At 53.3% G+C, this 20684-nt stretch overlaps 6 protein-coding genes across 6 annotated transcripts; 2 read left to right on the top strand and 4 right to left on the bottom strand.

Moving 5' to 3' along the window:
• The first annotated feature begins 1565 nt into the window (after window positions 1-1565).
• Window positions 1566-2564, top strand: CAOG_02965 (30S ribosomal protein S4). Its single transcript, XM_004363747.2, has 2 exons — window positions 1566-1707; window positions 1904-2564. The coding sequence occupies exons 1-2, from the start codon at window positions 1677-1679 to the stop codon at window positions 2452-2454; spliced, it is 582 nt and encodes a 193-aa protein (XP_004363804.1). The 5' UTR covers window positions 1566-1676; the 3' UTR covers window positions 2455-2564.
• Window positions 2565-2607: 43 nt separating this feature from the next.
• Window positions 2608-8384, bottom strand: CAOG_02964 (hypothetical protein). The gene is made up of 2 exons (XM_004363746.2): window positions 6893-8384; window positions 2608-6738 (listed from the first exon to the last, which is right to left on the bottom strand). The coding sequence occupies exons 1-2, from the start codon at window positions 8242-8244 to the stop codon at window positions 2679-2681; spliced, it is 5412 nt and encodes a 1803-aa protein (XP_004363803.1). The 5' UTR covers window positions 8245-8384; the 3' UTR covers window positions 2608-2678.
• A 37-nt stretch (window positions 8385-8421) lies between these two features.
• On the bottom strand, window positions 8422-9422 carry CAOG_02963 (methylase). Its single transcript, XM_004363745.2, has 2 exons — window positions 9125-9422; window positions 8422-8957 (listed from the first exon to the last, which is right to left on the bottom strand). The coding sequence occupies exons 1-2, from the start codon at window positions 9391-9393 to the stop codon at window positions 8519-8521; spliced, it is 708 nt and encodes a 235-aa protein (XP_004363802.1). The 5' UTR covers window positions 9394-9422; the 3' UTR covers window positions 8422-8518.
• A 202-nt stretch (window positions 9423-9624) lies between these two features.
• Window positions 9625-11824, bottom strand: CAOG_02962 (hypothetical protein; the record flags this gene model as incomplete). The annotated part of the gene is made up of 9 exons (XM_004363744.2): window positions 9625-9780; window positions 9896-10025; window positions 10120-10192; window positions 10282-10440; window positions 10572-10669; window positions 10780-10905; window positions 10995-11128; window positions 11268-11430; window positions 11618-11824. The coding sequence occupies 9 exons, from the start codon at window positions 11822-11824 to the stop codon at window positions 9692-9694; spliced, it is 1179 nt and encodes a 392-aa protein (XP_004363801.2). The 3' UTR covers window positions 9625-9691.
• Window positions 11825-15215: 3391 nt separating this feature from the next.
• CAOG_02960 (hypothetical protein) lies at window positions 15216-17643 on the top strand. Its single transcript, XM_004363742.2, has 3 exons — window positions 15216-15893; window positions 16142-16330; window positions 16421-17643. The coding sequence occupies exons 1-3, from the start codon at window positions 15327-15329 to the stop codon at window positions 17492-17494; spliced, it is 1830 nt and encodes a 609-aa protein (XP_004363799.2). The 5' UTR covers window positions 15216-15326; the 3' UTR covers window positions 17495-17643.
• On the bottom strand, window positions 17624-20286 carry CAOG_02959 (thymus-specific serine protease). Its single transcript, XM_004363741.2, has 10 exons — window positions 20111-20286; window positions 19766-19918; window positions 19388-19620; window positions 19202-19238; window positions 18997-19095; window positions 18801-18919; window positions 18651-18716; window positions 18468-18567; window positions 18198-18355; window positions 17624-18088 (listed from the first exon to the last, which is right to left on the bottom strand). The coding sequence occupies exons 1-10, from the start codon at window positions 20232-20234 to the stop codon at window positions 17708-17710; spliced, it is 1470 nt and encodes a 489-aa protein (XP_004363798.1). The 5' UTR covers window positions 20235-20286; the 3' UTR covers window positions 17624-17707.
• Between the last annotated feature and the right edge of the window lie 398 nt (window positions 20287-20684).

Raw genomic sequence — 20684 nt, 5'->3', positions numbered from 1 at the left:
CCCGTCCACGCTTGACTTACGGGTGGTCTCCAGCTAACTACTTTACACCATGCTCTAGAAACCGCCAGCATCAATGACTTTTTGTTTGAACAGCAGCAAACGACCTGAACGACTACAAAAAAAAAAAAAAAAAATTCTGCTTGGCCGCACTATTTTTTTATATTTTTCCCTCGCGCTTTTTTTTTCCCCCTCCTTGTCTGTGGCTGTCGTGGAGGCCTCCGCGATAAGCACTGGCCCTTCTTCATCCTTCTTGTCTGTTGTGTGTGCAGCAGCCGCGCAATCAGCCTTCCGGCCTTCCGCACGGTGCTGAGGCCAAAAACCTTCACTGCTTGCTTTTCTTTTTTTTTTCTTTTCTTTTCTTTTTTTTTTTTTTCTTTTTAACTTTTCTTTGATTTTCGTTCTTTTCCACGCGGTTGATTTTTTTTTTTTTTTTGAGTTTTGTCGTTCTCGTCGTTGCTGTCGGAAAAGTCGCTGCCGGTTGATGGAACAAGGGCTATGTGGTTTTCGTGGACGACTCACTTGGCGAACGTTGGTATTTGGGAGACTGGGAGAGGTCTGGCAGGCTGGCTTGTTGGTGAACGGCAGGGAGACGAGCGGGAAGTGGATCGGATTGAAAGCGAAAAATGAAAAAAAATCGAAAAGCTCAATGCCTTTCAGCATGATGCACGGAAAGAGCAAACTAGCAGCTCCTCATGAAACGAACGGAGCACTCGATGGACTTGTTCTTCAGTGCTATTTACACAACACGAAATGAAAGAGGTCGATGTGTGCTGCCGCCAACTGCATGTGCCACTTTGATGCGAGCGAGCTTTTTTTTTTTTTTTCGGTTCCCGCATTTTTGGCTGGCTTTGCATTGGCTGGCGCTCCATTGAATTATTTTTTTTTCAAGTCCCTACCCTTTGCTTGGGTTTTTTGTCGGAAAGCGCTTGCTTAAGCTTCCTCTGGCACCACTTTTGAGCTTTGTTTGGGTATTGGTTTGGACTGTGGTAGTGTCGTCCGTGGTCTCTGTGGCAAAAGAGACGAAAAACGCTGGACAGCAGTGAAAAAAGATGAAAATAAAAAAGCAAACGAAAAAGTCAAAAAAAAAAAACGAGGCGATCTCGCTTTTTTTCGTTTTTTTTTTTTTTGCTTTTTTTATTGAATCCGGGCCGCCATGATGCTCACGCTTGATGGCTTGGCCCCTTCCTGCTGACGATGGGTTTGCAGTGTGTTGTTGATGCAATGTCCAATCGGAATGGGTTTGGGGGAGCAACGCTCGCGACGATTGCCCGAATGGAAAAACTCGAAGCGCCCATCTGCTAGCAGCCACCAGTGCCCCGTGGTCCTCGTGTTGCTGGCTGTTTGGTGTGTTTGCTCTTGTTTGACATTTTGCATTTCGTACTGTTGTTCCTCTTTCCCATCCTGTGTGTGTTTTTGTCCTCACGTCGCGCTCTGATTGTTGAAAGCCAAACTTTTTTTTGCTTTTTTTTTTTTTTTTTTTTTTTCGTTCCATGTGCTGTTGCTTTTTTTTTTTTTTTTTCGCTTTTTTTTCGCTTTTTTTTTTTTTTTTTTTTTTTTTTTGTTTTCTTCATCCTCTTTTTGGCTGAACAATGGCGACTCGTTGGACAAGTTCACTCGCGTTTGGTTGTATGCGTCGATAGCCCCTGCTTTCTCCATTCCGCTGCTCTCGATGAAACATGGCGTATCTGTTCTGGCAGATCGTGTCGTGTGCAGCAAGGCTCTGGTGTTTTTGTACTTTGGCCCTTTTGGACCACCTCGACTTTTTGCCACATGTCCGATTTGCCCAACGTTGCCTCTTGGTTGGTCGCGCCAGTCGAATGTCCTTTTGCCGCTTTACTGTTGTCGATGCCTCTTTTTTGCCTCTTTTTTTTGCCCTCGTCTCTTTTGCTTTGATCCTCTGCAGGCTCTAAGACTGTCAAGACTCCTCGCCGCCCTTACGAGAAGGAGCGTCTCGACCGCGAGCTCAAGCTCGTCGGTGAGTTCGGTCTCCGCAACAAGAGCGAAGTCTGGCGTGTCCAGCTCACCCTTGCCAAGATCCGCAAGGCTGCCCGTGAGCTCCTCACCCTCGACGACAAGGATTCCCGCCGTCTCTTTGAGGGCAATGCTCTCCTTCGCCGCCTCGTCCGCATTGGTGTCCTCGACGAGTCCCGCATGCGCCTCGATTTCGTTCTTGGCCTGAAGGTCGAGGATTTCCTCGAGCGTCGCCTCCAGACCCAGGTTTTCAAGCTCGGTCTTGCCAAGTCGATCCACCACGCCCGCGTCCTCATCCGCCAGCGCCACATCCGCGTCGGCAAGCAGATCGTCAACGTCCCCTCGTTCGTCGTCCGCCTTGACTCGCAAAAGCACATTGACTTTGCCCTCAACTCGCCCTTCGGCGGTGGCCGCGCTGGTCGCAACAAGCGCAAGGCCTCCAAGAAGGCTGACGCCCCCGCTGAGGAGGCTGATGAGGAATAAATCCAGTTTTAACGGTAGCTCTGCTTATCGAAAAGCTCGTCCATTTCGTGCCTTTGTCCTCCGTAAAACATTGTTCCCGCTTAAAATACAAAATCCCAAAGTTTGCTTTTTTTTTTTTTTTCCTTTTTTTTTTTCTTTTTTTTTTGTGTGTGTGTCAAAGTGTTTACAGTTGCAGGATAGTTTTGTTCATACATGACAAGTGGCGCATTACGATTGCTCCTCCATCAAAATGTCATCGCAGATCCATCATTAGCTCGATGCGCATCAACATGATCCAGCGCCTCGATTTCTTCAACGCTTGTTCGCACATGCAGGCCCTTCTCTTGCATGAGATCGACCACATCTTGGAGCGAATCGTCCCAATCGTGCGGATTGCGCACCATTTGGAGTTGTGTGGCGAGATCGGGATGGAGAGGTCCGCGGTACAAGCCGCACTGGATGGCGTCCAGATACAGCACCTTTGCCCAAGGGCACTGCTGCAGCGCGCGAACAAACACACCGGTGAGTCGCTGGCGCTGGCGACGGTGGCGGCGCCTCCGTTCATCCTCCAGGCGCTTGTGAAATCCCGATTTCAGGCGTTCGAGTTCTGCGTTTTCTGCACCATCGCCAGTGGTCTGGTGCTGTTGTGGTGGTGCTGCTGCCGACGTCGGCTGCAAGAAGCGGAGTCGCTCGGCTTGGAGCAGTTGTTGGCCTTCCTGGCGCTCCAGAAGGCCACTCGTCTTCGTTTCGAGCGTCACAAGCAAATCGCGCTCTCGCACGCGAGCCGCCGCCTCCTCGCGGAAAACGCAGGACGCTTCAAACTGCAAAAACATGCGCCAAAGCGGAACGCAGTGGCGCACCTCGGACTGGAATTGCCCTTCGCACTGTCGACTCGTCGGATCAAACGCCCGCGCCAACACGGCACGAATGCGGTTGATCCTGCCTTGCATCGACTCGGTCTCTTCGTCAAACCCTCCTGCTTGATGCACGCGCGAGCCAGCGGTACGCTCGTCCTCGATGGCGAACGCGAGGCCCAGCGGTCCGCTCTCCATTGCCAACTCGCCGAGACCGGACAACAGCCGCTGATAGCGGCCCTGCTCCCGCCGCAACGCGTGCCAGGCTCGACGTAGGAGCAGACTGTGTGGAAACCACTGCAGTCCCCGGCCCATGACGCTTTTGCCGAGCTCGCTCGGAACTCTTCCACTCACCAGCGAAGTTCCGAGGGAAGAGCAGTGCGTCACCAGGAGCGACGCCGTGCCAAACACTTGCTCTAGCATGATGCAGCCAACCTGTAAATCGGCGTAATACCCACGAGTCCCGTGGTAGAACAATGGCGAATGGTAGGAGAGTGGCTTGTCGGCAATGGCCTGCGCATTCCCAGTCAGCAAAATGGTAGCCAAGGGGCTATTGCTACCGCCTCTTCTCGAGCCGGCTGCTGCTAAATCGGCTTGCGCAGCGTCGTTGTCGCGAACGCGATGAACCAGAGCGGCAACGCTGGAGACCAACCCCGCCAAGGTTTCTACAGCAGACTCGGTGCCGTCTAGAAGCTGTTGCGCCCATGTCCAGTTCAAGCACGGGAGAGTAGCTTCTGGAGTCAAGGCTGCTAGGACTGATTGAAGCAGCGCGCGGACTTCGCCATCTGATAGCGAGACGAGGTCCCGTCCGCCGACCAGTTGCAGCATTGCCTGGCGCAATGCCGCCGTCGTGTCGCTATAGAATGTACGCGTACGTAGAATGCTGAGATCAGATGGCGCAGCTCCAAGATCGGAAGCGGAGGCCGATTGCGGCGAGGCAGCCAAAACAAGCAGCTGCAAACAACGCGCACGTGCCGCAGCGTCGCGGGCATCGAGCAGAGCCAGCCGCAGACGCAGGCGGTCGGCCTCTCCGCTACTGGAGCCCGCCAGCGTTCCAGCGTGCAGCTGGGCCAGCAAGTCCCGTAAGTGGCGTCGTTCTCCCTGCCTTGGACCAGCGACCAGAACTAGCTCAGCCCGCACAAGCGTATTGATGACCCCGTGCAGGGTGGCGGCATCAAGCATGGAGGCGGTGGTTGCAAATACTTTGGCCATGGTTTTGCGAGCTTGGTTGAGAAGCTTTTCGACTGAGGGCACAATGCTTGCCACTGCGCTGCTTGCTTCTATGCGTTCGCCCCTTGCTTCAATGCGTTCGCTCCATCGAGCGTGCTCGTAGTCGATCAGTGCATACGCAAGCCACACGCGAACATCATTGCGAAACCATTTCTGCTCTAGAATTGCTCGAGCCTGCGCACGTGCCAAGTCAAACTGCTGGGTCGCCTCAGGCTCAAACACGCCGCAGCTGTCGCTGTATGGTATCAGTATGCTCAGCACGGCAAAACCTGCGTGTCCTTTACACAGGTGCTGCAGCGTCTGCTGCGTGATGGCTGCAAGCTTTTCGCGCGCATGAGCCAGCGTTGGACGAATTGGGCGGGAAAAGACATCCCGTGGCTCGTTTGAAACATGCTCACTCGGCAGCCCATGTGGCGAAAACTCAATTTGGGTCATTGCCAAGTGTTGGGCGTGAGCATCGAGCGAACAAGCATGCGCGAATAGGGCGTAGGTGGCCAAACCCGCGTTTTGCGGCGCTTGCTCGGATGACAATCCCGGGACGGACGACGATATCGTGGCTGTCAGAGGGAGGGCTTCGAGCAGCTGCCGCCCGCCAAGGAACTCGACAAACCTCCAGAGCAGGGCCTCTTTGATTTCTGGCGCTGTAATGCGAAACAGAAACGCGGAAATGTCCTCAAACAGGACAACCTGCTCTGGATCGCGCTCAATCAGCTCATCCAACGTCGCAGCAGCCTCAAGATTGCCAAGCGTGTCGGCATCCTGAGGAGGCATTCGCAGTGGTCGCCAATGGTGTGAGTCCCGCTTCAGTTCAGCATTGAGCCACAAATCCACCGTTCTGCCATCAGCCGACTGGGATGCCGCCAAGGGCCTTTCAACAGGCTGTCGTGCAAGAGTTTCTGCGTATACACTGAATTCGGCATCTTCTTGCGACAGGGATGGAGGAGTTGGTGACGAAGCTCGCATTCCTGAAACTGGAATGTCGTGTTGGGCCGCCGTCTGATTCACAACATGTTGCGTGTGCCAAGCACGCCAGCCAGCGGCTCCAGCATCGCTAAATCGTGGAACGCTGCTGTCCCAAAACGGCTCAAAGAAGGCCAGCAACCCTTTCAAAGTGGTCTTGGTGCTCGGCGTTAGGACGGGATCCATCGTGGTAGGTGCAAACCAACATAATTCGACGAGCGCCTGATACAGCGCAACCGCTTTTTCGGGGCATCCGCTATCGCGAAGAAAGTCGCAAAGCTGCGATGTAATGTCAAGCAAGTCACGCTGGATGGCGATCGTCGCGGCGGCCAAGGTCGGAGCAGCGGTTTCGGCAACGGCGAGCGTCTCGCGAATCGTCCGTTCGTTGATGCCCGAAAGCGTGGAAAAGCACTTGCGATATCCGCTCAGGCACGTGGCCATGGAGAACGTGGCAACGTGGGATTGGCAAAACAGCAAGTACTCGCGCCACATGACGAGGTGGGTGGAGAACTGAAAAATAATGCGCTCCCACTGCTCGGCCAGCTTGGCGCTCGGCCAGAGCTCGTGCCCAAGGCTGAGGTAACGGCGAGCAAGCTCGGGACTGGCTGGATTTTCCCGGAGCGCTCGCTCGAGAATCGCCAACTGCATCTCGGCCACCGCCATCCTCGGTGCCGAACTGCGATTCCATGCTTGAGCTTTGCCAGTTGCTTGAGATTTGCCAGTTGTTTGGGCTGACTGCTGGAAGAAGGAGGCAAAGCCGCCAGAGTGGAGAGAAAGGAGGGTTTCTTGAAACTCCACCAAGCGCATCCATCCGTCCACATTTCGAGGATGAAGCCGCACAAACTCATTCAACCTCCCAAGTTCCGCGGCTACAGAGGCATCGGTTGGATCGACTTCGTCGGCGAGGTCCTCGACCTGCGACGGACGCGTAGACGCGTCGACAGGATGCGCCAAGTTCGATGATTGCAAGAGCGGCGGTGGTGTGTGTTCGCCCGTCACGCCTTCCCACAGCAGAGCTGCGATATGGTTGGTTGTACGTGTTGCATCGACCTCCCTTTGTGCATTGGGCCCAGAGAGCGGGTTGGCAGCCTTGTCCGAAAGAGGGACAAAGTTGACATCTGTGTTTGCTGCTGTTCCGCTCGTCGAGCTCGATTGCGGAGGAGGTCGGAAGGTACGCGTGCCCGATTTGAGCAAGCTGCGCTTTGCATCAACATGAGACAATCGGTATGCGTCGCTCCCTCCTTGAGTAGTATTTTTGGATCTGAAAAATCTCCACCAACAAATCGAGTGTTGAGCATTTCGCACGGACAAGTGAGTCAAGCCAACAAAGCGCGAGCATCCGCAGCAGGATTGATTGAAAGACACAGCATAAAACAATACAGATTGAAAGACACAGCATAAAACAATACACTCACCGGGACCGAGTAAACTGATCATTGAGCGCAATGAACTGGTGCTCTCGTCGTCGACCAAGGATGAAATCGCCCCATCGGCGGTAGTACGAGGCAGTGTCCTGGCTGTACAGCGTCGGGTAGGAAAAGTTATTGCGATCGCCGGTCTTATCAGCAAAGTACGGCACAAATGAAGATAACGATTCGTCCGAGCGAAACGAGTCGACAACACTGCCAACAGTCGCCGTCGCCGTCCAAGCAAGAAAGGCCTTGCCGCCTGGGTAGTCGTCGAGCCAGACCGAGATAGGGCGTGTGGATCGGAGAGTGCTTTGGCTTGCACCGAGAGTGCCACGAATCGCTGGTGCAGCCGAGACGGTGGGTGTGGTTGAGATCGATGGCTCGTCGCCGCGTCGCCCTTCGCGCGTTGAGCTTCGGTGATGATGACGGTGGTCAGAGCTTTTCGACGAGTGCCGTTGGTCTTCTCGGTCTCTTGAGTCGCGACTCTCTTTGCTGGAGCGTTCATGGCGACGATCGTCATGCGAACGACTGCGATGATGGTGCCTGTCGTCTTCGCGATGGGACCGCCTGTGCTTGTGTGATTTGCTCTCCTTGTCCCGTTTCGAGCTGCTTTTATGCTCTCTATGGACTTCGTGCTTGGAGTGGCGGTCGCGGTGTCTGCGATCACGCCTGTCCTCGTCGTCGTCGGAGCCTGCATCCGAATTGGACGACGACAAACCCGAGCTCGAGTCACGTCTCCTTCGACTCGATCGCGATCTCTCGCGGGCTTCAAGTGATAGAGATGACGACAATGACGACGATTTCGGATCGTCTCGTGGTCGGGATGAGCCAGCGGGCGCTTGAATGTGAGCTTCTTGCGCTGGGCGAGCGATCGCAGCAGAAGCAGTGCTAAAGCTGCCAAAGCTGCTCGACGTCAGTGCAGATGCGGCCGCTGAACTTGCATTGGAGTACTCTGCCATCTGTGCAGCGTGGCTGCTGGCGTTGCTTGACAGCGGCCTGGCGAACGGGTCGGACGGCAGCAGCGCCGCATTGAACACTGGGAACGAGGCAGCCGTAGCATTGCTAGTCGACCAGCCGCTCGTCGAATGCGACACGGTGGAGCCATCCAAAGCATGGCCAGGAACGCTGCCTGCTTGGAGTGGACGCTGGTTGGTGAGCAGTGTGGATGACGACGACAGCGGTTGATTCTGAGCAGCAGCGGATGCAAACAATGGCGTGCGTTGTCGCTCTGGCTGCGTTATAGCTAGAGAAGCAAGATGATGGGTGTGGTGTGGCTCTGATGTTGCGGCTGGAGCTCGAGATGAGCGGTCTTGCTCAGCCGGCGCAGAGTGAGAGACGCCCGAAGGAAAGAGCGGCATTCAGAGATTCAGAGAGATAAACAACAGAATCTCAGAACGCGGATCAATCTCAAAACTCAGAACATGAACGACGACGACACCAAAAAAATCAAAAACAATGAAACAAAATAACGACTGAAACGGGCTGAAAATGAATGTAATGATTGGATAAAGAATGACTGTCGAGAGGCTTTTCTCAATGAGGCACGCGATGGCGCGGGCGGGGGGGGAAGGAAAAGCCAATGTTGAAAAGTACAGAAAAAAAAACTAACACTTAACAAGAGATCGTTACATCTCAGTTGGTCGGCGGCGGTTGCCGTGAAAAGCACAAGATGCTTTGAAATTCATTGTGCGCTCGTCGACGGAGAGCGGTGCGGCAGTGCAAGCCGTCGCGAGCAAGAATAGCTGCAATCTCGGCGGGGTCATTCTCATCGATAGTCAGGAGGTAAAACCGCCCAGTTGGGGACAAGATCGAAGCGACCAGTGGAAGCAAGCGGTCCGTCACACGTCGACCTCGCAACCCGCCAGCCCAAGCAGCCGAAATGTCTCTTGACGAAGTGACCTCTTCGTCCTCGGTAACCACATACGGCGGATTGAACACGAGCACGTCGACCAATCCGGCAAGTCGAAGTCCGCCCGTCAAATCGCCAACAAGAACATCGACCGTCTGATCGCCATTGTACTGCGCCGTCTGCGCTGTTGCTTCTGCAGCCCTTGTGTTGATATCGACAGCTCTGTGCAAAGGCAATTGTTCCAACATTCGAGATTGAGTGTTCACAAACAAACAAGCAAACCAAACAAACAACAAAACACAAACCCAAAAACTCTGAGAAATCAGTCCATCTATGGTCATCGCCGGCTTGTGGGGGGGGGAGAACTGAGAAAACTATTGATAACGTACAAGCACAATGCATTGGCGCGCCCGAGCATCTGAGCAAGAAACGTCGTGACGATGCCGCTGCCTGGTCCAATCTCGAGGCAGACTCGCGGGACCAGTGGCGCGTGGTCGTGGTCGTGGTTGTGCTGAGCGCGAGGACCAAAGTCTTGCTGGAGCGCATCGAGCATCAGGAAGGTGTCTTCTGCTGGCTCGTAGACATGCTCAAAGCCGCCCTTGCGGAGATGGCTCGTGTCGGGTGTGGGCAGCTCGTCGTCTGCAAACAAGCTGCTCATGTCAAAAGTGAGATTGAACCTGAGATGGTAACAATAATGACTGAGATCAAAAATAAAAAGATTCAGGCTCTATTGTGCAGTAAACAGATGAATCATGTCGGAGGAGAAACACATTGCTGAACAAGAAGCGAATGTGAGACATCGTGCTTAGCTCTCATTCGCAGTGATTTTTTTTCGCGATTGGAACAATCATGACAAGACATGCATCTTTGAGACGTGATCTGAACAGTGAAGAGTAAAGAGGGTTTCTTTTGGTTTTGAACTGCTGCCTGCAGAAATAATACATGACAAGGCGGTTTCAAAACACGCCCAACAAGAGAAGAGCGACAACAAGCAGCAGTAGCAGAGCAAGGCCGATCACCAAAATGACTGAACTGGCTGATCGTCCTGTTGTTGGTTGAAGAAGCCGTGGAAGCAAGCAATCGAAGGGGAAGTGAGTGATGGGCGTCGATTCTCAACTTTCCAAAAACCTCCAAATCCCCCGCGTTGTTCTCAAACATACCAGCTCGCAGGCGGGACGGAGTGGCAAAACTCAGGGTATCCGCAGAGACGCTCACCAGGTGCGAGCCACTTTGAGTGAATGCGAGCGCAGTGATGAACAGCTCGTGCAAGTTATCGACTCGAGCGGAAATCTGGCGTGTGTGAGGTCCAAAAACGAGCCAAGATGTCAACATGAGTAAAGGCAAAATGGGTTGATTCGCCAACTTCAAACAAAGTTTCGCTTACCGTCCACGAAGCGACATCTACTACCGCGACGCTTCCCTCTGCGTCACCGACACCGACGAACGCTCCATTGGGGCTGCCGTGTCAAATTGAAGAATCAGATCGTGAGGTCCTTTTGTTGAAGAGTGAAACCAACCCTCCAGCTCAAGCGGACACGAGACGTACCTGACGTTCATGGCAGTGATTGGAACTGGGCCCAACACAATGATGGATCGGCCAATCGGAGTCCAGCTGGACGTGTTCCACTTTACGAGGCGAGATTGGTGTTTTGGCAAAGAGTGAGCAGAAATGAAGACAACTTGCCCGTCTGGCTGCGTGGCAAAACTGTAGAAAGCAAGCGAAACAAACCAAAACAACCAATTGTCAACAAATCGATTGAACTCGGAAGCATCAGCTTGTCCACCCTGACAATTCCCAGTGCAACAAAATGTCGCAATTGTGAAAATGACACGCACCGACCAGCTTGGATCTTGTAGTCCTTTGCAGAGTTCCACTTGGGATCAGATTTCAAAGTATGAGTTAGTTGCGCCGTCTTGAGGCTCCAGATCGTCATCTAAACACGGAAAACCAACAAGCGTGAATGGTTTTTATGAGTGAACAAGTCAAGTCATGGCCGGGCCTCGGGCTCTCGCGGAAGAAAAGAAAAGTCCAGCCAAAACCGACCTCTTTGGTCTCGCTGATTGCAGCCACCCAGGAGCTGTCCGGCGAAATGTCCACGGTCTTCAGTCGATGACCTCCGGTCGCAAATGAATGTAGCAATTCACGCGACTTTGCATCCCAGACACGAGCCTGTTGATGATGGGCACATTGTGAGACTCCAATCCGAAGCAAAAACGAGAGCAACCAACCACCTCGATCGATCGACAACCGCTTCGTACCATGCCATCCGTTCCTCCAGTCACCAGATGCTTGCCATTGGCGCTAAAGTTGCAGGACTTTTGAAACGGCTCTGTCGGTGCGAAATCCGATACAACTTCTCCGGTTTGTTCGGCCGATTCGGCATCCAGCGCGACTTTAAACCAGCGAAAAAAAATAAAAATAATAATAAAAGCAAGAGGCCAGGCGGTTGAGCACACTCCTGATGCACATGCATCTCATATACACTTTCGATAGCTGATGCTATCTCCATCGAGGAGTGGTAACGCACCGACAAAGCTCGTCCATGCCAGCAGCGAGGATTGGCTCGGTCGGATGGGCCGCGACGTTCATGATGGCCCTGTCGCCGCGCGCAATGCCACACGCATGCCGGAACAGCGCCGTCCCTGGTGTCTGCGCGACGGCCTGTGCGCTCGGGTTGGTCGGCACTAGAATCTCCTGTGCAGATTGAGCAGCAGTCCAAGTCAGCAGAAACCAACACGACACGTCCACGTTGCCGCCGCCAATTCAAATGCCCCCTCCTCATAGTAACAGTGTTTGGGGGTGTCTGTTTTTGTTCTTGAAGGGGGTGGGAGAGGACCTTGAGGTTGAGGTTGGGTATAAGCTGTTGCATTGGTACACTCACAGCGCCGTTCGGAACGCCCGTGTTGGACGCGCCGCCGCCGCCAGCAATGACAAGCGCACCGGACGCAAGCACAGTTGCAGCGTAGAGTGGGTACGCGGCCTTCATCACGAGCACCGACGGCCCTTTCGTTGGCTGCACGGCTGACGGCAAGATTTCAGTCGTCGCTGCAGTCTTGGCTGGCTTTGCTTGGGATGGCTTCTCAGACATGGTTTGAATGAATACGTCGATCAGAATATCAATCTCAACACTCGAAAAGAACACAACACAAATTCAAAACAAAAGAGTGACTGAACAGCTCAGCTGAGAAATCAATCTAAATCACTTGAGAAAATCAGAGCGAACATTTTACACTTTGCAATGCAGCTCCAGTCCAAGTCCAAGTCCACTCAAGTCGGCAAATTCATATAGCCCAAGTCCAATTCAACTCAGCTCTTCATTCAGTCATTTAAGTTTCAATATCGCAATGGATAATCAGCCCGTCAAGCAGATTGTCAAAGCACTGAACGAGTCGTCGAACAGCAGCACTCCGGCAGCAGCATCCACGACCACCACCGCCAACGAGGTCACGACGCCGCGCCGGGTGATCAAGGAAGTGCGTGACAGCGCAACTGCAGCTGCTGCGGCGGTCTCACGGACGCTCTCGATGGACACGATGATCACCAACGGCAGCAGCAACACGAGCGAAACCACAGGAGGACCATTGACCGCGTCGTCCTCGGCATCGTCAATCTCGTCGCCGTACTCGCTGGTCTCTGCGCCCGCATCGGCATCGGCGTCTGCGTCGTCGATCACCCACTCTGGCGCCCCTGCTGCTGCGGGCGGGACCACTACTGGGCTCTTCTCGCCGCTGCTCCATCCATACGCGACGCCCGTCGGCTCGTCCGCCGTGCCGCCGCCGCTCGCCCTGCTCGGCCACCCCGTCGCCGCGTCGTCCCGCTCGGGTGTCCGCTTCAGCTACCGCCTCATGAGCGAGCGCAATGCCGAGTGGTCAGTTCACTTCAAAACCCCCCCCACCTCGATGGATGATGAAGGGACACAATCATGAGCACAGGGCACGTGCGGTTGTTGAACCGGTTTGGATTGGTCACGACAGAAGCAACCAGGGCCGGAGCAGGTGGGGGGGGGATGAAAGGGGAGAGGAGAAGGTCTAGTATGAATGCACTTGTAAGAAGTGGGGGATCCGGGGAGCGGGGCGCGAAAGGGCTCTTTGGAGTGAACCGAAGCAGAATGAAAGGGAAAACAAAAAAAAAAAAAAACAGGAAGCAGTTGGCTGCGAATTTGACAGCTGTTGATGTATCTGAGATCATACCGTGCTCTGAGACTCGAGCTAAGGCTGATGTTGAGACTGAAAGCAAATGGGAGACCATTTCCCATTCCAGTGAAATGCAGCGTAGGGGACAAAAAAAAACCCCTCACCAATCAACTTGAAATCTTCAACTCGCACACATACAGGAGCGAGAATTACATTGCTTACAACCATCTCAAGGCGCTGATCAGCGAGGTCGAAAGCTCCGCAGACCGCGCATCGCCCAGTTGAGTGCCTCGCTTGTTGGTTTCTCTTTGAGAATTTCCCGCTCCGTTCACTCAAGTCTAAGTTGTTGGTTTTTTTTTTTTTGCAGAATTGGCAGAGTTCCGCACGCGCATTGAAACCGAGCTGGCCAAAAAGAACTGGAATTGTGCTGCCCTCCATCATCATCATCATCATCATCACCATCATCATCATCATCATCATCATCATTTCTGCAAAAAGAACTGGAATTGTGCTGCACTCCATCATCATCATCATTCTCACTTTGAATCCATCCAAACACAGGCGACTCTGTTTGCTAGTGCTAGCGAGTCAGAGAAACTTCGACATGGCGAGGATCTTCAACGCTCTATGCGCGATTTGTATGTCCAGACCTTCCTTCTCGAAGAATTTGGCTCGCTCAACGTGATGGGTTTTCAGCGGGTTCTTGCCAAGGTAGAGCTTCTCACGAGGGCTGGTGCAGTAGCGTTTAGAGCGCGACACTTGCAGGTGGCTCACCGTTGTTCCCTTCCGCGAAGTACGATTTGCGCGTCAAATCCACAGTGTCGCTTTCAGAAGAGTATGTGGAGGCGGTCGCCAAGTCCAATTTCGCCAACACGGACGACCTGACAGTCATGACCACTGGGCTTGAGGTATTGGATGCAACTAATGTTCTGGCAACGAGTTCCGAAAGGGCGAAAGGGGTCATCAACATTGAACTGACCTGCTGCATGATTGTCCAGAAACTGTACGCGGATACGTTCGAAAATGGCAATCGCCGCAAAGCAGTCGCTGTGCTGACGACTTTCCTTCAGTCCGGTATGCATTGATTGTGCTTGGGAGGGGGGTGTTCCGCACGTTTAGTTGCATTCGCTGAATGCCTGCTCGCAACCGCCAAAACAGATCCGCGAACTCAACCTCAGCCAATCCCGCAAAACCTCCTCTCCAAGAAGGGGTGGATTATCGACATGGACGGCGTGCTGTACTACCAGAATCACTTGCTGCCAGGCGTGATTGAGTTTGTCGAGTGGCTCAAGACAGAAAAGAAGCGCTTCCTCTTTTTGACAAACTCGTCCGAGCGCTCGCCCAAGGAGCTGCAGCAGAAGCTTGGACGACTGGGCATTCACGTCGGCGAGACCCAGTTTTACAACTCGTCGCTGTCGACTGCCGAGTTCCTCCAACGCCAAAAGCCCAACGGCTCTGCGTTCGTCATCGGTGAAGCTGGTCTGATCTCGGCTTTGTACGAGGTCGGCTACACCATGAATGAGATTGACCCTGACTATGGTAATGACTTGCCGACACAACACGCAATTTGTTTACCAGTATCCCTTCAACTCGAGGATTTTGTTGCTCAGGCCCTAATCTTGTGAACCCCTTTTGGAAAATAGTTGTCATAGGAGAAACTCGAAACTACAACTACGAGCGCATGCAACTGGCCGTCAACTTGGTGCGTCGTGGTGCCAAGCTGATTGGCACGAACGTTGACGTCTACGACAAGGCGCTCAACGGCGTGAGTCCCGGAACCGCCTGTCTCGTGGCTCCGATTGAGCTTGCCACGGGTAGCAAGGCTTATTACTTGGGTAGTGTGACTTCTTTTGCTTGTTGAAGAACTGACGCGAAAATGGCCCACGACTAATGCGAGCTTGTTGGGCGTGCTTGTCTGCAGGCAAACCCAATCCTCTGATGCTGCGATCGGCCATGCGGAAGCTTGGCTGTGATGCCAAAGATACCGTCATTATCGGAGACCGAATGGATACGGACATTATTGGCGGTATCGAGTCGGGAATCGAGACCATTCTTGTCTTGTCCGGAGTCACCTCGATGGACGAGCTCAAGCGCTACGCATACCGTCCGGACCACATCATGGGCTCTGTGTCTGACATTGCGGCATTGAGCAAGGTTCACTCCTAGGTGCAAACCAAACGGCCATTCGTTTCAATGCCGTACTGAATTGATTCTTCTGGTTGATGGTGATTGATGAAAAAAAAAAAAAAAAGTCGTTTGTTTGTGCAATTCGACCTTTTGTCTGCGAAAACCAAATTATTCGTGTTTGCTCGTTTTGCATTCGGGAGGAAGTTTCACTCCATCTTGTATCTCTTTGCGCCCTGTTCCTACTTGCGAGACTTTTCGTTGCTGAATTTGGGGAACAGCAAACACTCACCGAGCCCTTCCCTCAAGAGCGCGGTTTTTTTTCTTGGTCAAATGCTGCATCATATTGTCAAGCAACCGCGCGCTTCTGTGCGTCAGGACTGCGGTACCAAAATGCGAAACCGACAGGATCGAAATCGGAGGATGTGGACCGTTCCGATGATGACCCTCGCCATTCTTCTCGTTGCAACTGCGAACGACTTCCCAACGACCGCTGCCCTTCCAACAGACACAAAGGCGAGCGGCGCCTTAGAACGGCAAGCGGACGGACTTGGAGATATGAGCACGAGCGCAGAAACCGCGCCGCTCAAGCTTGGAAGACGGCTTGATGCTGATTCGGAAACAACTGCGTCGGACTCGAATGCCGCCCCGCTTCAGTCCCCCGCACAGCAGCTCTGCACTATGCGGGTCTATGCGATGGGCCGTGATGGAGAAAACCAAGAGTTGTACGGCAAGTACGCGCCCTCCCTCTTCGGGCCCGCTATCCTCGGCTCTAATCTTCCCGGCGTTCTTGTCAACCTGGGTCAGTTCGACCCGTGCAAGCCACTCCCGACGCAGTCCCGCTCAACTCAGTGGATAGCTTTGCTGGGTATCAGCAGTGCTTGTCCTATTGCAACACAGGTATGTTTGTTGGAAGCAGGCGGCCGCAAAGAAGGAATAAAAGTTGGGTGGCGTTCTTCTTTTGTGTGTTTTCGGCTGTTTTTGTTCTCAGATAATTTTGCGGTGTCTTCCTTTTATTTTCCGGCCTTCATGTCTCCTTCCTTCTTTTTATTGACGCATGTGTGCGTGTGCCACCATCCCTTTGCTGCGCGCGTTCGCTCAAGCTGTCCGTTCCCTCATTCATTCCCGTGTTTGTTTTTGGGGGACAGGTTGCTCGAGCGGCAGATGCCGGAGCGAGTGCTGCATTGTATGCAGTTACATCAATCCCACCTCAGGGTGCCGTAGAGCCAGAGGGTGGCACGGACGTCGGCGTTCGCGGATATGTAGTGTCTGGAGCCATTTCGTCCGGCACTCGCCTCGCCTTGGTCGATCTTCTCGGCAGCAGTAGCTCGATCTGGGTAAGCATCAAGCACGGGACGAGAAGCACGTCCCAATTTCACACAATACCTTTTGATGTAATCGCTGACCGCTTCATTGGTTGTTTGCAGGTTGTGCTCTATCCGCCAGACTCAGATGGACCCGATTCAGCAGATTCAGGTCTGAGCACAGCGACTGTTTGGGGGATCATCGTCGGTTGCATTCTTGCGTTTGCCATCGCGGCCGCAATAATCAGCTACTGGAGCACGCGCAACATGCCTGCGAACGCCCACGGACAACATCCCGAGACCAAAACGCTGACCCAAGAACAAGTCAATAGTCTCCCAACACGAACATTCCAAGCACCGAAGAAAGCAACGGCGTCGCGGGCGCTCGACGCTTCAGGCCCAGTGTCTCGTGGACAACAAGGAACGGAGCGAGGGGCAGTCGACGCCGATTCCCAAGAGACCGCCCCTCCTACCGCAGATCAAGTGTCGCTAGCTTCAACTGTGTGCGAAGAAACGTGCGTCATATGCCTGGATGACTTTAAGGAAGGAGACACGCTCCGCTGTCTTCCTTGCTCCCACGACTTTCACCAAAACTGCGTCGATCAATGGCTGCTCACGAAAAATCGCGCCTGTCCGCTGTGTCGCTCGCAGCCGTTTGCCGAGACCTTGAGTGACAATAGCTCACAGAGTGACGACCTTGAACTGGTGCTGTCTCCGTCTGCCGAGCAATCACCAGAGCGGCAAACGCGGATTGAGGCTTCGCTCGATGCGGCAGTGTCCGAGGCCATTGTCTTGTTTCAAGAGGCCACGCAGCTACACGAACGGCCAATGCGGCACACTGGAGGTCAACATGCAGATGTTACCGCAGTAGCCAGTCTCAATGATGGTACGCAGCACTCCGGCAGCTCTTTGAGTACTCGGCGACCGCAAATGTCGTTGCTCCACGTTTGGAATGCAAGGCGGGCTAGTTCGACAGTGCTGCGAGCGTCGCAGCTCCTTCCTCCAATCTCACCTCTAACCCCAACAAAGATACTGCAAAGCATTCGGTTTGACTCGCCCGCCGTCTCTGCCAAGCGTCGATTCAGCACCAACAGTTGCGCGATACTTGGTGTTGCTCCCCCCTCGTCCACTTTGGGGAAAGAGTCCGCGCCCAATGTACGAAGGTGCGTCACTCCGGTGGCCACGCAAGAAGGTTGATATTATTTTGGTTGGTGCTCTACCTTGTGTGTTTGTTGCAGCCTAATCTTTTCAATGCTGGTTTGTTGTTTTATATTTTGTTTTTTGTTGTTTTTGTTGTTTTTTGTTGTTTTTTGTCTCTTGGAATGATGAGAGTGTTGAAGGTCCAAGTTGCTTGAACACTTTATTGTCTGTTGCGATTGCAAATCAACAAGGCAACAACTCCAAGCCAGCTCAAAGGAACTTTCCAATTGTCTCGGAGGTCTGGAGACGAGCGGCGACAAGCTGCGGGGGATCCGATGGAAGCGGCATGCGCATGTTGGCGCAGTGAGCAGTGCCAGTGATGAGAGTGGCAGAGTTGACGGGCGAGGTGATCTGGTAAATGCCAAGGGCGTGCCAGGGATCAATGGAGCCGTGAATAAAGAAGGTGTTTGAGCCAGAAAAGTCGAGCGAGCCGTAGTAGTCGTTCGTCCAGTTCAAGCGCTTCTGGAAGTCCGCCTGCTGGTAGTTGGTGCCGAAAACGTCGTTGCACATCTGGAGGCTGAAGGAAAGCGGGAACAGGTTGCCAAACACGTGCGAGAAGGTGGAGTCTGTGGTCTGGTAAAAGCCAAACTCCTGCAGAACAGAGACCAGAAAACCGAGACGCAAAATATGGCAAAGTGAGTCTCAGGTGACTTCATTCGAGCCAGAAGCAAAAAAAAAAAAAATCAAAGACATCACCAACCTGGCAAGTCTGCCAGAGCCAGCTGCGACCGCCGACATCAGCACCAGGAGCGGTATCCTGGAGCTGCTGGATCATGGGCTTGTAAGCAACATCGAGGCAAGTGACGTTGCCAGAAGCAAGGAAGAGCTGGTTGAGGTTGACGTAAGCTTGAAGAGGATCTGTGGTGCATGAGACAACATGAGTGTGAGTTTCAAATAGTAGAACAAAGGACACAAGAGAGCTGTGAATGCGAGAGAATCAACAACAAATACAGCGGCGACAGGCACGTACCAGAGTTGCTCAGCATGGTAGCGCAGACATCGGTGATGGTGGGGCCACCGCGGCCTTCGTTGTTGTACTGAACGACACCCATGACGTTACCGGCGAGAGTCTGTCACGCAGCTCGTTGTGAGTGCAGTGTGCGACATTGAACTCTGAACGGAACGATTTGGCCAAGATGGCGAGAGCTCTTACCGACATAAAGTTGGCAACGTCATCTTGGGAGTTGAGCGGGACGCAAACACTGAAGAGCTTGCCAACCTTGAGAATGAAGCCAGCCAAAACAAAAAAGCCAAGTCAGAAACAAGATGCACAACCAAAACCAGCTGGGTTTGTTCAACTTACAGAGCTGAGACCACCAGGCTGCTGAAGCAGAGTTTGGATCTTGTTGGTAGCTTGCGTGATGAGCGAAGAGCAGGTCGTGCCGCCGAAATACTCGAGCGAGGCCTGGACAACCTCAAGGTCTGAACAAGGATGGAGCGCAGCGTCAGATGTGGCGAATGTTGGTTTTGGAGTGCCCCGCAATCAACCACGGTCGTACATTGCACAAAGTTCAGCTCGGCATGCACGGGGCCAGAGGTCGAGATAGAGCCCTGGAAGAGGTTGGGATACTTGAGGCGAGCCCAAGCAGAGAGGCAACCTGAAGTTGGAGAGGGAATTGGGGGGCGGGGGAAGAATGCAACACGCTGATTGTCAGTGTGGATGAAGGGAATATCAGCCGTGCAAGACACAATCGGACTACGTACCAGGGTAGCTACCACCGAAAGTGACCCAGGACGAAGTCTGCAGGAAAAGTGACCCAGACGACCAAAAGCAATCCCACGATGAGAACCAATACTCGTCTGGGACTCACGTGTCGCATGTGCAAACGACCTTTACAAGGTCTCTTCCAGGCTCACTGCAGCATGAAGCAACGAGCAAGCGTGTCTTACAGGTGCGTTGAACTGCAGGGTAATGTTGGCGGCAAAGTTGGCAGCGTCGGCAAGAGCCTGCTGAGAGGTCAGGAAGCGGAGGTTGGCGACCGAGTAGTCAGCGGTGGGCACGCTCTCGCCGTAGAAACGGTGCTCGAGGGTGACCATCAGCGCCTTGTATGTGCGCGCATAGATAACATAGTCCATTGCAGTGACATAGCGGTCGTCGATCGGACCCTCGCCGCCAATCATGACTGCAACAACAAGTGTTCAGAGTAGCAATGCGATGGATGAGTTTTTGAATGCGTGTTGCATTATTGGCAAGGCTCAAGGACGTGCAGCAGCAGCAGCATCAATAATCGGCATGAATTTTTCCGAGTCAACACCAATCCAACGTACAAAAGATCGGGTAGCCTGGGCCGCCCCAGAAGGTCTGGTTGACGTAGTACTTTTGCAGCCAAGTGGTCTCGTCGAAGGTGTTGAAGTGGTCGAGCTTCTGGGTAAACCACTGCTTGGGGACGTCGCCGAGCGAGCGGCGGCCAGCATGCGAGTCTGTGTTTTTGGGGGCAACACGCAGCACCACACAAGACAGAAGTTCGATTGTGTAGCAGTTAGTACGAATACTCAGACCAATGCACCCCTCTCTGGCGGAAGGTCTCGGCGAGGCGGAGCTTTTGGGACCAGGGCACGAGGTGAACGGAATCGGACTATAAAGCGAGCAAACTGGGGAACTGACGGACTGACCTTGAGCGTCGAGGAGGCGGTTGGTGACGGAGGTGCCGAGCTTGAAGGTGCCCTGCGTCAGGTGGAAGGGCGCGGCGGCGGCGACGGCGGCGAGCACAACGACGAGCAGAGCTGCAGACCGCATGATCGAAAGGAAATGGGAAAAAAAAATGAAAGAAAAATAAAAAAAAAAAAAAAGATGACTACACATACAGATTGCTGCTCGTTCGTGTCCACGAATTCGAACAGAGTGAAGAACAAGTGAGAGTAATTTGCTTTTCATTTGTTGGAATGAAAGGCCGAGGTGAACCGTTCGCCGACCAGAGAAGGAATTGCCGTTCGAAACTGCTGAGAGAACTTTAAATGTATTTGTCGACATATCCGACATAAAGCGATTCAAATTGCACATCTCGGGTAAACTTGTTGCGCCCAACTTAAACTTGCCAACCCTCACGCATTTGTCGGATGATGGGATGACTCGCTGGCCAGATGGTCGCATGTGTGAGGTTCGAATTGCCTGAAGAGCAGAACAAACAAAAAACATCAAAACATCAGACCTGACCCGGATTCAGAAACCGGCAAGAGCTTTTTTTTT

This window comes from Capsaspora owczarzaki (genome assembly GCF_000151315.2).
Source record: "Capsaspora owczarzaki ATCC 30864 unplaced genomic scaffold supercont2.4, whole genome shotgun sequence".
Lineage (NCBI taxonomy): Eukaryota > Filasterea > Ministeriida > Capsasporidae > Capsaspora > Capsaspora owczarzaki.
This window is presented reverse-complemented; position numbering and strand designations above follow the sequence as displayed.

What these genes read in the sequence shown, in the direction of transcription:
- CAOG_02963 (XM_004363745.2), bottom strand. Translation starts at nt 9,393, where the DNA reads ATGAGCAGCTTGTTTGCAGACGACGAGCTGCCCACACCCGACACGAGC. An exon ending in CGCGCCAATGCATTGTGCTT is followed by an intron (nt 8,958 to 9,124) that starts GTACGTTATCAA and finishes GCCTTTGCACAG; the next exon opens with AGCTGTCGATATCAACACAA.
- CAOG_02959 (XM_004363741.2), bottom strand. Translation starts at nt 20,234, where the DNA reads ATGCGGTCTGCAGCTCTGCTCGTCGTTGTGCTCGCCGCCGTCGCCGCC. An exon ending in TTTCGGTGGTAGCTACCCTG is followed by an intron (nt 19,096 to 19,201) that starts GTACGTAGTCCG and finishes CTCCAACTTCAG; the next exon opens with GTTGCCTCTCTGCTTGGGCT. An exon ending in GGCTCTGGCAGACTTGCCAG is followed by an intron (nt 18,089 to 18,197) that starts GTTGGTGATGTC and finishes TCTGTTCTGCAG; the next exon opens with GAGTTTGGCTTTTACCAGAC.
- CAOG_02965 (XM_004363747.2), top strand. Translation starts at nt 1,677, where the DNA reads ATGGCGTATCTGTTCTGGCAGATCGTGTCGT. An exon ending in GTTCTGGCAGATCGTGTCGT is followed by an intron (nt 1,708 to 1,903) that starts GTGCAGCAAGGC and finishes GATCCTCTGCAG; the next exon opens with GCTCTAAGACTGTCAAGACT.
- CAOG_02964 (XM_004363746.2), bottom strand. Translation starts at nt 8,244, where the DNA reads ATGCCGCTCTTTCCTTCGGGCGTCTCTCACTCTGCGCCGGCTGAGCAA. An exon ending in GATCAGTTTACTCGGTCCCG is followed by an intron (nt 6,739 to 6,892) that starts GTGAGTGTATTG and finishes GAGATTTTTCAG; the next exon opens with ATCCAAAAATACTACTCAAG.
- CAOG_02960 (XM_004363742.2), top strand. Translation starts at nt 15,327, where the DNA reads ATGCTGCATCATATTGTCAAGCAACCGCGCGCTTCTGTGCGTCAGGAC. An exon ending in CTTGTCCTATTGCAACACAG is followed by an intron (nt 15,894 to 16,141) that starts GTATGTTTGTTG and finishes TTTGGGGGACAG; the next exon opens with GTTGCTCGAGCGGCAGATGC. An exon ending in GCAGCAGTAGCTCGATCTGG is followed by an intron (nt 16,331 to 16,420) that starts GTAAGCATCAAG and finishes GGTTGTTTGCAG; the next exon opens with GTTGTGCTCTATCCGCCAGA.